This window comes from Lontra canadensis, unplaced genomic scaffold (assembly GCF_010015895.1).
Source record: "Lontra canadensis isolate GAN:19392208 unplaced genomic scaffold, GSC_riverotter_1.0 scaffold20, whole genome shotgun sequence".
NCBI classification, from domain to species: domain Eukaryota; kingdom Metazoa; phylum Chordata; class Mammalia; order Carnivora; family Mustelidae; genus Lontra; species Lontra canadensis.
The window spans coordinates 23,407,407-23,419,762 of record NW_022631014.1 but is presented as its reverse complement, the minus strand read 5'-3'; the positions used below and the strand labels follow the sequence as shown (position 1 = coordinate 23,419,762).

The window sequence follows — 12,356 nt, the reverse complement described above, 5'->3', positions numbered from 1 at the left end:
CACTTGGCTAGTTTAGGTAGTGCTGATTTCCTCACCAGCACAGAATGTTCAAACTTTTTAAAATTTTGAAATCCATCACCATGATGAATATAAAATAAGCCATCCTAATGAGCATTTCCCTAATTATTAGGATGACTGAGAAGTTAGATATCAGAAATAGTTTATAATTTTTGTAATTTGGTAAGTGGAAAAATCTCTTCATTTTTATTTCTTTGATTACCAATAAGGTTGACAAATCCTGTTTTTACCAATATGTCATGTTAAGAGTCTTAATATATCATAATTACCTCAAAGGCAAAATTATGACAACTTGCCATACTAAGTCTAAATTACATAAGAATGTATAAAATTGCCAAAATGATTCACTGCAGTGTGTTTTGATCTGTCACAACTAGTTACTCTGTTACTGAGGTTTAGTCACAGTAGCAGCAAAACGGGAGGGAATAAATTGGACCTAGCATGAGCGTGTCCTTTAAACCCTCCCTTGTTGCAGCAGCATGGTAAGCTGAGACCTAGTTTTAGCAGCTTTAGTTATTCTTAAATTATTTATGTACAGAGGTCACATGCTGGCAAACCAAATTGGTTCCACTGACATTGCTTGCCTTGGCTACAAAATATATATATGTATATATATTTTTTTTAACAATCAAAAGCAATATATATATATATTTTTTTTTTTAAACAATCAAAAGCTTAAAAGATGGGGGTATAGCACAAAGAACTTTTCCTTGAACCATTTGAGAGTAAGCTGCCAAAATGATGCTCGATCACCCCAAATACTTTAGAATATACTTTCCATAAAGACATTCTCCCACGTAACCACAATCTACTCATCCAAATCAGGTAATTATCATTAGTACAATAATAAACACCTGCCCTTAAACCCCATTAGATGCTGATTTGTAATGGGATGTTCTTGTCACATTTTTGTCACATTATCCATCCATTAAGAACAAATAAAAATGAGTAAAATAGGATTTTAATCAAATTCCCAAAATCAACTGCAGTATTTTTTTGAAGCTTTTATTTAAATTCCAGTTAGTTAATACAGTATAATATTAGTTTCAGGTGTGCAATTTAGTGATTCAGCACTTCCATACAACACCTAGTGCCAATTGCCAAACTCAACTGCAATATTTTAAACAAAAAAGTTGCTATTTTGACTGTTACTTTCTTTTCTGTGTCCCCAAATACTTTATTTACAGTGTTGTAGTCCTTATTTAATCTTTCAAGGTGTTATACTAAGTTATCAAATTATAAATTCCTTGAGAAGAGAAACCATCTTAATCATTGCTAGGTTTCTTACAATTTCCAACAGGGTGATTTATATATACTATGTGTCCAGTAAATGTTTTATTGAATTAAAAAAAAAACCTTCAAGCCAGAGGATCCACTTCAGAATCTCACATTTCATTGAGTCATCTGTGTCCTTTGTCTTCTTCAGTGTTCAGTCTTTCCTTTGTTCTCATGACTGTGGCACTTTTGAAGGTCAGAGACCTGTTATTTTGTAGGATTTCCCTCAATTTAGGTTTGTCTGATTTTTCTCGTGATTGGATTCAGGTCATGTGCTCTTGGCATCAGGGTCCCAGAAGTGATAGTGCATTCTTCAGGTAATACATGATTTCACTTTGCTCTTTGACTGATGATACAAACTTTAGTCACTTGATTATGGTGGTGCTTACCAGGCTTCTCCACTGTGAAATTACTCCTTCTATAATTAGTAAGTGTCTTGTGGGGAGGTACTTTAAAACTATATTAAAATTTATTCATTTAAAAAGTTTCATTTACATATTCCTAACTGTGAACTCATGGTTTGCATTGTACTCAGTGGGTTATAATTTGTAACTATCATTTATTTTGATGCTCTATTGTCTTTGATTTGACCTGTTCTTTTAACATGTCCCCATCCTTGCATGCTGGCATAACAGAATGTTGGACTGTCCCTTCTTGAGTCCTGGAATCAATCATTTCTGGTCTTTAAATGGTCTTTAAAGGCTAGAGTCTGGGCACAAAGTATACTCACTACTAGTGGGATATCACTATTTCCAAGACCTTTCAGTGGCCAGAGTTTAAGGAATGTGTGTGGTGTGGGTGTGTGTGTGTGTGTGTATCTGTGTACACACACTGATTTACATTTGTTTATTTCCATATCAAAAGCTGTGTGTTTATTCCAATCCCAATTTAGCACCATGAGATTAATTTTAATTTCCTCCTTTTCCATATTTTTTCTGACACTGAGAAACCTGGCTTTCATTATCTTTAATATATTTACTTATTTCATCAATCTTCCTGTATGCCACCAGTTTTCCATCTCTGCCACTACCTCTTCACCTTGCTGGGCTCTGCCACTCCACGTGGACACCTTCAATGTGCTTGGGCTCTGACACCCCTGGTCACCACTCCATGTAGACACCCTTCTTGCCCTGGTTGAGCTCTAAAATTCCATACTTTGCCACTCTCCCATGTGGGAAAAAACCCTGCTTACTCTGCTCAGGAATTTGTGTTCCCAGGCCTGGTCATTTGTATTTTTGATGAATGGAAAAATCTCTTTATTTATGAGGCTGAGGAATCATGTTTTTAGCAACTGCTTATGTTAAGAGAATTAATATATCACAAAGCCAAAACTGTGACAGCTTAGGAAGATTACCCACTTCGGGGGATGCCTGGGTGGCTCCTTCGGTTAAGCATCGGCCTTCGGTTTAGGTCATGATCCTGGTGTCCTGGGATCAAGTCCCACATCGGGCTCCTTGCTGCTCATCAGGGAACCTGCTTCTCCCTCTGCCTGCTGCTCCCCCTGCTTGTGGGTTCTCTCTTTCTCTCTCTCTCTGTCAAATAAATAAAATCTTTTAAAAAGAAATAAAAATTACCTACTTAGTAACTGACTGATTGTCTTTTCCTTTACTTAAGGTCTTATATTTTCCAATTGTTAAAGGAGGACATCATTGGAAATTATATAACTGAAGTCTAAACTGGATAGAATATTTTTGAACGAGAAAATTATTTCTTCACAGTATAATACTTTATTGATTTCTAAAACATAAGACAGTCATTTTATGCTGAACAGTCTTTGAAAATGGATAAACTGGGGCACCTGGGTGGCTCAGTGGGTTAAGCCTCTGCCTTCTGCTCAGGTCATGATCTCAGGGTCCTGAGATCAAGCCTGGCATCAGGCTCTCTGCTAAGTGGGGAGCCTGCTTCCCTGCCTCTCTCTCTCTGCCTGCCTCTCTGCCTACTTGTGATCTCTGTCTGTCTAATAAATAAAATCTTAAAAAAATAAAAAAGAAAATGGATAAACCATTAGTTAAGTAAAATAGTTGCTCTAAGCTTCATATAGCAATTAATCACTTATTGTTTATTTTCATTTTTTAAAGTTGAGGTAGGGAAGATCTTGTTTGACATTATTTTATTGTGAACATTGCTAATTTCACCCATTCTTTTTAATTTTTTTTTTTAAAGATTTTATTTATTTGACAGAGAGAGATCACAAGTAGACAGAGAGGCAGGCAGAGAGGGAGGGAGGGAAGCAGGCTCCCTGCTGAGCAGAGAGCCCGATGCGGGACTCAATCCCAGGACCCTGAGATCATGACCTGAGCCGAAGGCAGCGGCTTAACCCACTGAGCCACCCAGGCGCCCCCATTCTTTTTAATTTTATTTGCCTCCATTGCTCTTTTGATTTTCCTTCCATGTCTACCTCAGTGCAAAATTTTTCCTTTTTTTGTTTTTAAAGTCCATAAGTTTTGGCAGAAGATAATAATTTTGTTCAAGTCAGAATTTCTATAAAAAATTGTTTTGAAATTCTGAGACTTATTTAGTATGTCTGTTACTCAGATGTTTCTGTACACACTATAGACATACATACATAAGTGATAAATTTTTCAAAATCAACAAGTAAAAATAAAATTCCACTAATGTCCACATGTAATTATGATCTTTGTAAAGTTTACCAGGGACTATAATATTCCAGAATACTACTGCTAATGAGGATGGTTCTGTTATGCAAGAGAGACTCATATTAAAGTTAGCCAGTGAAAAGAATATCCCATATTTTTTCAGCACTGCAACAGAAATATTGGAATTGTAATAGTGCCAATATTTGTCATAAGAACAAAGAAAATTAATATTAGTGAGTTTACTGTATTCTGAGCCCAGGTCTTCACTATGACCATAGGAAGTCAGTACCCTCTTCCCATTTTACTCATAAGAAAATTGAGCCTCAGCACTAATTAAGAACATGTGCCTGTTGGACAAAGTAAGAAGCACAGGTTTAGTAGGACTCCAGAGCCTGCCTTTTCCCATGACCATGATGCCTCTTGTGAGGAAATACAGTTGGTTACACTTTATCTTAATGGAGTACTTTAGGTTTTCTCATTTGTATTCTATAAATCAGTTTTGGAAAAAAATATGTGTTTTCTTTGGCAGAAATTATTTTTCTGTTAGTCATCTGTTCAGACCACTTTATGTCAAGTCATTTCTAATTATCTCCTAGAGTAATTACAAAGTCTATATTAATGGAGGAAAGAGTTGCATTCCTTCGAAAGCATTTTTTTGTGTGTGAATTTCCTTTATTGAGCTGAAATAAAATAAAACTCTAAATAGAATGATCGGGCGCCTGGGTGGCTCAGTGGGTTAAAGCCTCTGCCTTCGGCTCGGGTCATGATCCCAGGGTCCTGGGATCGAGCCCCACATCGGGCTTTCTGCTCAGCAGGGAGCCTGCTTTCTCCTCTCTCTCTCTCTTCCTGCCTCTCTGCCTACTTGTGATCTTTGTCTGTCAAATAAATAAAATCTTTAAAAATAATAATAATAAATAAATAGAATGATCGATCCTCTGACATCTGTGAAAGTCTGATAACATGACTGCAGGAGTGACTTTTGTGAGATATATAGAGATGCATTTATTCTGCCACAGTAGCAGCTGTTACAGCGGCAGTACTGTTCCAGTGTTGGTCTATATACTGTAATTATTGTAAGACCGTTTTTATCCTCCAAGTAAGATACCATCTTTGAATGCAAATTTCTTCTTTTTTATGATTTTGCTCTGCATTTTACAGAGATTCTTCAAAAACCCTAATTTGATTCACCTGGTGGTCATTCTTTCCAGACTATCTCTCATTTTTAAGTTCAGCAATCACATTTTATGCTCTGTGTATGAGGTTGTTAGTGGTCTAATTGTAGTTCCATGAAAGTTGTCATAATAAACTTCTTTTTTAATAGTTAATGATTGTTGTCACTACGTTTTGGTTCAATTTTCCTTCCCTGTTATCTGTTAGTTTTACTCTAGTTGGATTCATCTATTCTTTTTTTTTTTTTTTTTTTTTTTTTTTTTTGAGAGAGGGGATGGGGAAGGGGCAAAGGGAGAGAGAGGGATAATCTTAAGCAGGCTCTGTGCCCAGTGCAGAGCCCAGCATGGGGCTCAGTCCCATGACCCTGCTATAATGACCTGGGCTGAAATCAAGAGTCAGACGCTTAACTGACTGAGCCACCCAGGCGCCCTGAACCCATCTATTCTAATGGTTCAGCTTAATTTCCTTTCCTTAGGTTTCCAAATCACCTTAAATAAAATATAATTTTTCTTTCCCCTACTTGTAGGTGTAGGTTCCCCACCTAAATGTCAGGCCATTGGTATCTCTAGGTCAATGGCTAACCAGCTGGCAGGATAAGGCACAGTAGCTTCTGTTTTTATGGACCAATAGTGACCATCTAGCAACCTCAAGGTTCATTTTTGGGAAGCTGGTTCTTTCCTCTTGAGCCTTTGCTTTTATAGGCAACAGCCATCTCCCAGATCCCAGATCCACAAGCTTTCTCTGGCCTGTTAGGATCAGTGTAAGTGGCAGCCCATCCTATGAAAGAGCAGCATGTAGGCCAAGTGGACCTACAGACAGTATAGCTCCATGACATCATCTGTCTCCCTGGAGATTTGGGAGAGGGAGTGACCCCAAGCTCAGGCACCATGTTCTGTGGTTATTTTGTTCCAGCGGATAAGGAAGAGTCTACAGCACAAGCTCAGGCCACTGTGTGCCCAAGTTCTGGAAAGGCTGAATTTATCATTTATCAACAAAAGAATTTAGGAAGAATTCTGGTATTTTATAATGTTTTAATATGAATTTTGGGATGTAACTATCTTTCCTACAAAAATTATTCAAGCACTTTAAGTGTCCTTTAACATTCATAAAATTCATGAGTTCATGATTATACTTCAAAAAAGAAAGCCAAAACAAAACTCTTTGATAATTTTTACGCCCAACTCTTGACTCTGAAATTTAAGGGACAATATTAAGTATTCTGCCTCTTCTATCAAACTATATTTCAGGATAATCAGAATAGCTCTAGTTGATAAAGTTACTCTCTACAGAAGAATTCCAGCCCATTTTTAATTTCTAATAAAATAATTCAAGAGTAATCAGTGGATGGAACCATTACTAAAAGATTGATTGGGGTGCCTGGGTGGCACCGGTGGTTAAGCGTCCAACTCTTGGTTTCTGCTCAGATTGTGATCTCAGAGTCCTATGATCCAGCCCTGCACTGGGCTCAGCTGGAGTCTGCCTGATTCTCTCTCCCTCTCCCTGTGCCCTTTCCCCCACTCATGTGCACGTGCTCACTCTCACTCTCTGAAATAAATCTTAAAAAAAAAAATGGGGGCGTGGTACCTGAGTGGCTTAGTCCATTGGATGTCCAACTCAATTTAATTCTGGCTTAGGTCATGATCAGAGTTGTGGATCGAACCCCGAATCAGGCTCTGTGCTGGGCATGGAGCCTGCTTAGGATTCTTTCCCTCCCCCCAGGCGAGGACACTCTCCCTCTCTCTCTTTAAAAAAAAAAAAAAAGAAAGAAATTTTTAATTGATAGGGAACTTTACAGTGATGGGATCAAGTTGTCACCACTTAAATCCAGTGGTTGTTATTAATAGCACTAAATATGGAGTACCCAAACATTGTGAGCCTCCTGGCATGGCACCATAGAAATGCATACTGATATAAGGATTAAATGATTTATTTGCCATTTACTAGAAATATTTCAGGGAAAAAAGTGGGAAGGGATGAAGATGAAGCAAGAATGATAAAATCTTAATAATTGTTAAATCTGGGTGAGGGGTGTGTAAGGGTTCATTATATTTTTCTTTATGTGAATTTTCATTACAAAAAGTTTTAAACTAGAATTGGTGTTTTCAAGATGAAAAAATGGAAAAGAAAATTAGTCTTTTTTTTTTTTCTTAAAACTAACATTGTCTGCTTCATAATGTTTTAAAGTCATCATCCCCATACTTATGAGAGCTGACCTATAAAGTTGCAGAATTAACATTATGTCCTCTTGCCAGATCTTTCCCTCGACCACTCTGACCTGGTTGCAGAGCTATTGAAGGAGCTGTCTAACCACAATGAACGTGTAGAAGAAAGAAAAATCGCCCTCTATGAACTCATGAAACTGACACAGGAAGAATCTTTCAGTGTTTGGGATGAACATTTCAAAACAATATTACTTCTATTGCTTGAAACCCTTGGGGATAAAGAGGTAAATGGCAGGATGTGTAAATAATAGCCTGTTTTCCTGTCTTTGATTGCTGGTTAATCAAGAACTACACAGATTTGGAAATTGGGAAAATGAGTCTCTCTTACTGCTTCTTCCTGTGTGAAATTTTCATAATGAGTACTTTTTTCTTCTAAACCAATAGTTCAATGATTTTGAACAATTGACAATGGGAAAAATTAAAGGTTGCTGATGTTATTTTTATAGGAGAGTACAAGTTGCTTGTTTTGCATATTTAAACTACTTGTTCAAAAGTGTAATTTCCTGTTTCATAGGATGTTGTTGGTTCTTGATCTCCTACAAGTATAAAAAGTGTGATTTAAGTTTTCAACTATAGATGTGAAAACTTAATTATGTAATATACCGTATACTTTGTGCAGTTGTCTACAACTTATCCCTGCCCTGATGTTAAGACCCTTAAGTTACAGAAATGGAAAATATGGAAGATTGTCTACAACCCAAAATATTAAAAACATTAAAATATTTCTTCTTAGCCTACAATCAGGGCTTTGGCATTAAAGGTTTTAAGAGAAATCCTAAGGCATCAACCAGCCAGATTTAAAAACTATGCAGAACTGACTGTCATGAAAACATTGGAAGCACATAAAGATCCTCATAAGGAGGTAAGTTACGTGACCATTAAATTATTATTTTATTCTCAGTACTTCTTTTTTTATTATTATTTTTATTAACATATAATGTAATATTTGCCCCACGGGTACAGATCTATGAATCGTCAGGCTTACACACTTCACAGCACTCACCATAGCACATACCATCCCCAGTGTCCATAACCCAACCACCCTCTCCATATCCTCCTTCCCCCCGGCAACCCTCAGTTTGTTTTTTGAGATTAAGAGTCTCTTATGGTTTCTCTCCCTCCCGATCTCATCTCGTTTCATTTTTTCCTTCCCTATCCCCCATAACCCCCTACTCTGCCTCTCAAATTCCTCCTATCAGGGAGATCATATGGTAATTGTCTTTCTCTGATTGACTTACTTTGCTCAGCATAATACCCTCTAGTTCCATCCACGTCATTGCAAATGGCAAGATTTTGTTTCTTTTGATGGCTGCATAGTATTCCATTGTAGATATATACCACCTCTTCTTTATCCATTTATCTGTTGATGGACATCTAGGTTTTTTCCATAGTTTGGCTATTGTGGACATTGCTGCTATAAACATTTGGGTACACTGCCCCTTCGGATCACTATATTTGTATCTTTAGGCTAAATACCCTATTCTCAGTACTTCTTATATTATCACATGAAATGTATAAACACTGCTTGAAGTATACCCTTGAAGAGTGTCAGTCATTTCAATCAAATGAACACTTAACTTTGATGTTCCAGGTAGTATATCTGACAAAGACGCAATCATATTTTTTCTATTAAATGAGCTATGGTGATATCATGGTTTTCACCTAAAATAAGCCAGCTCTAGGATATAATCTTGAGTTCATTTTTTCCTTCTTAATTTGACTTGTAGTTTTCTAATTTAGAAATCACCAGCCATTACTGTCCACTTATCATAAGAATTGGGTTTTTTGAGGGACGCCTGGGTGGCTCAGTGGGTTAAACCTCTGCCTTTGGCTCAGGTCATGATCTCATGGTCCTGGGATTGAGTCTCACGTCAGGCTCTCTGCTCAGAAGGGAGCATGCTTTCCCCTCTCTCTCTGCCTGCCTCTATGCCTACTTGTGATCTCTCTCTCTGGCAAATAAATAAAATCTTTAAAAAAAAAAAAAAAAAACAAGAATTTGTTTTTTTGAAGTAACTTAAGAAGAATCATTATTAAAATGGTAAAGTGCCTGTAGGAGCTAGATGTCTGTTCAAAGTTTATTCAATAAAATAATGAGGACAGCTTTCCTGAAAGAGTCCCGTAAATCTGTCTCATCTATCCATCTATCTATCTCTCTTTTTATTTATAGTTGTGTAAAAAAATTAGCCTTTTTAAACTTTTACTTAAATACCAATTAGTTAACATACATGTTAGATTAGTTTCATGTGTAAAGCACCAGAGCAGTAACATGAGGTACCTCTGGTAGAACCAAGACATAAGCAAAAGAAGTCAAACAAGGAAAGTTAAAAAATAGCAGTAAGACAAAATAGATCAAAACTAAATGTAAGAGCTGAAACTACAACTTTCAGAAGAAAGCATGGGTGTAAATCTTTGCCATCTTGGATTAAGCCGTAGTTTCTTAGATACAACACTAAAAGCACAAGTAGCCAACAACCACAACAAAAACATAAATTGGACTTAATCAAAATTTAAAACTTTGGTGCTTCAAGATGCCCAGGTGGCTCAGTTGGTAGAGCATGTGACTATTGATCTCAAGGTTGTAAGTTCAGTCCTCACGTTGGGTATAGAGATTACTTAAAATCTTTTGAGGGCACCTGGGTGGCTCAGTCAGTTAAGTATCCCATTCTTGGTTTTGGCTCCAGTCATGATCTCGGAGTCCTGAGCTTGAGCCTTTGGGCTCTGCACTCAGCTGGGAGTTGGTTTGAGATTCTCTCTCCCTCACCCTCTCCCTCTGCCTCTCCTGCTCATGCTCACTCTCACTCTCTCTCTTTCAAATAATCTTTAAAAAATGTATAATAAAGTATTTTTTTAAATAATAGAAAAGGGTGTCTGGGTGGCTCAGTCAGTTAAGCATCTGTCTCAGTTCAGGTCATGATCCCAAGGCTCCCTGCTCAGCAGGAAACTGCTTCTCCCTCTCCCACCTCTACTGCTTGTGTTCCCTCTCTTGCTGTGTCTCTCTCTGTCAAATAAAGAAAGAAAATCTTTTTTTTAATAATAATAATAAATAAAAACTTTCATGCTTCAGTGGCACCCGGCTGGGTCATTCAGTAAATCATGAAACTCTTGATCTTGGGATTATGAGTTCAACCCCATGTTGGGCATAGAGTTTACTCAAAAATAAATAAATAAAATTTAAAAATCAGTGTCACAAATTTAAATAATGTTTAAAAAAAGAAAACTCTGTGTTTCAAAGGGCACTCTAAAGAAAGTGGAAAGAAGAAGAAAATTTTTGCAAGTCATATGTCTGATAAGGTAATATATAAAAAAACTCTTGCAACTCGACAACAAAAAGAGAAATAACCCAGTTTAAAAATGAACAAAGAATGGGGTGCCTGGGTGGCTCAGTAGGTTGAGCGTCTGACTTGATTTCAGGGCATGGGATCGAGCACCATGTCCAGCTACATGCTCAGTGGGGAGTCTGCTTCTCTCTCTCTCTACCCCTTCCTACCTCTCCCCCCTGCCCCTCTCCCCTGCTCATGCTTGCTCTCTCTCTCTCTAAAATAAATAAATGAATTATTTTTTTTAAATGAACTAAGGACCTAAATAGACTGTTATCCAAAGAAGACATGCACATGAAAAAATGCCCAATATCAGTACTCATTAGGAAAATACACTAAACCCACAGTGAACTACCACTTCACATACATGAGGAAGAAAAACAATAAGTGTTGGTGAGGATTCGGGGGTACCTGATTTGCTCAATTGAAAGAACATATGGCTCTCGATGTTGGGATCTTGAGTTTAAGCCCCACGTTTACCATAGAGATTACTTAAATAAATAAATAAATCTTTTTTAAAAAATGAAAAAGAAAAGAAAGTAGTGTTGTGAGGATTTGAAGAAATTGAAACCCTCTAAATTTTCAGAAGATAATGACTAGAAGTCTTATAGGAGAGTGAGTCATGACTTCTAAATCTGTATGCATTCTTACTTAGATTTCTTTTTTTATTCAGCTGGTGTTTAGTAGTAGAACATCTGTAGTATCTTGCTGAAGGTTTAAAAAACTAATATTTGTAGTTATCCACCTTCTGACCCAAATAAGGCCTGGCATCTTTATTTTCACAAAAGATAAAATTGACATTCTTAAGGCATTACATCTAAAATTAGCCCTGGATCTTCTGACCTCCAGTATATATGCCACTGTACCTTTCTTAGTAGCTCTCATAGATTGAGATCCAAAGTGAGAAACTACTAAATTAGAATCAAAGGCGGTAATTTTTACATGGTCTCAAGACCATCTCTAGAGATTACAGATTATACTAAAATAGAAAGACAGCCATTTCTTCTCTTCATTATAAAATTAGTGTCAGTCCTCCACTGGCCCAATACAGAAGGAAAGAAAATCATTATAAACAGATGAAGGAATAGCATGTTAAGTTGATAACCCATTAATGAGACTTTTTTAAGATTTTATTTTTAAGTAACATTTTCACCTCACTTGGAGCTTGAACTCACAACCCCAAGATCAAGAGTTGTATGTTCGGGCCGCCTAGGTGGCTCAGTGGGTTAAGCCGCTGCCTTTGGCTCAGGTTGTGATCTCAGGGTCCTGGGATCAAGGGGATCAAGTCCTGCATCGGGCTCTCTGCTCAGCCGGGAGCCTGCTTCCCTTCCTCTCTCTCTGCCTGCCTCTCTGCCTACTTGTGATCTCTCTCTGTCAAATAAATAAATAAAATCTTGGGGCGCCTGGATGGCTCAGTGGGTTAAAGCCTCTGCCTTCGGTTCAGGTCATGATCCCAGGGTCCTGGGATCGAGCCCCGCATCAGGCTCTCTGCTCGGCAGGGAGCCTGCTTCCTCCTCTCTCTCTGCCTGCCTCTCTGCCTACTTGTGATCTCTCTCTGTCAAATAAATAAATAAAATCTTAAAAAAAAAAAAATCTTAAAAAAAAAAAGAGTTGTATGTTCTACCAACTGAGCATTCAGGTGCCCCAGGATTGATTATATTTTATTATAATAATAATATAATGTAATAATATAATGAAATATAATGAAAAGGGCATGAATACTCCTGGAGCTGAGGGTCCTGATAGTGAGCAGGGTT

The 12,356-nt window shown here is 37.4% G+C and overlaps 1 protein-coding gene across 49 annotated transcripts in view; it reads left to right on the top strand.

Moving 5' to 3' along the window:
* Positions 1-12,356, top strand: part of CLASP2 (cytoplasmic linker associated protein 2) — a 178,362-nt gene that overhangs the window by 159,099 nt on the left and 6,907 nt on the right. For all 49 annotated transcript variants that reach the window (XM_032861326.1, XM_032861329.1, XM_032861328.1 and 46 more), the window contains 2 exons: positions 7,313-7,506; positions 8,016-8,144. In XM_032861326.1, coding sequence (XP_032717217.1) covers positions 7,313-7,506; positions 8,016-8,144 — 323 coding nt within the window. The remainder of the gene's footprint in view (positions 1-7,312; positions 7,507-8,015; positions 8,145-12,356) is intronic.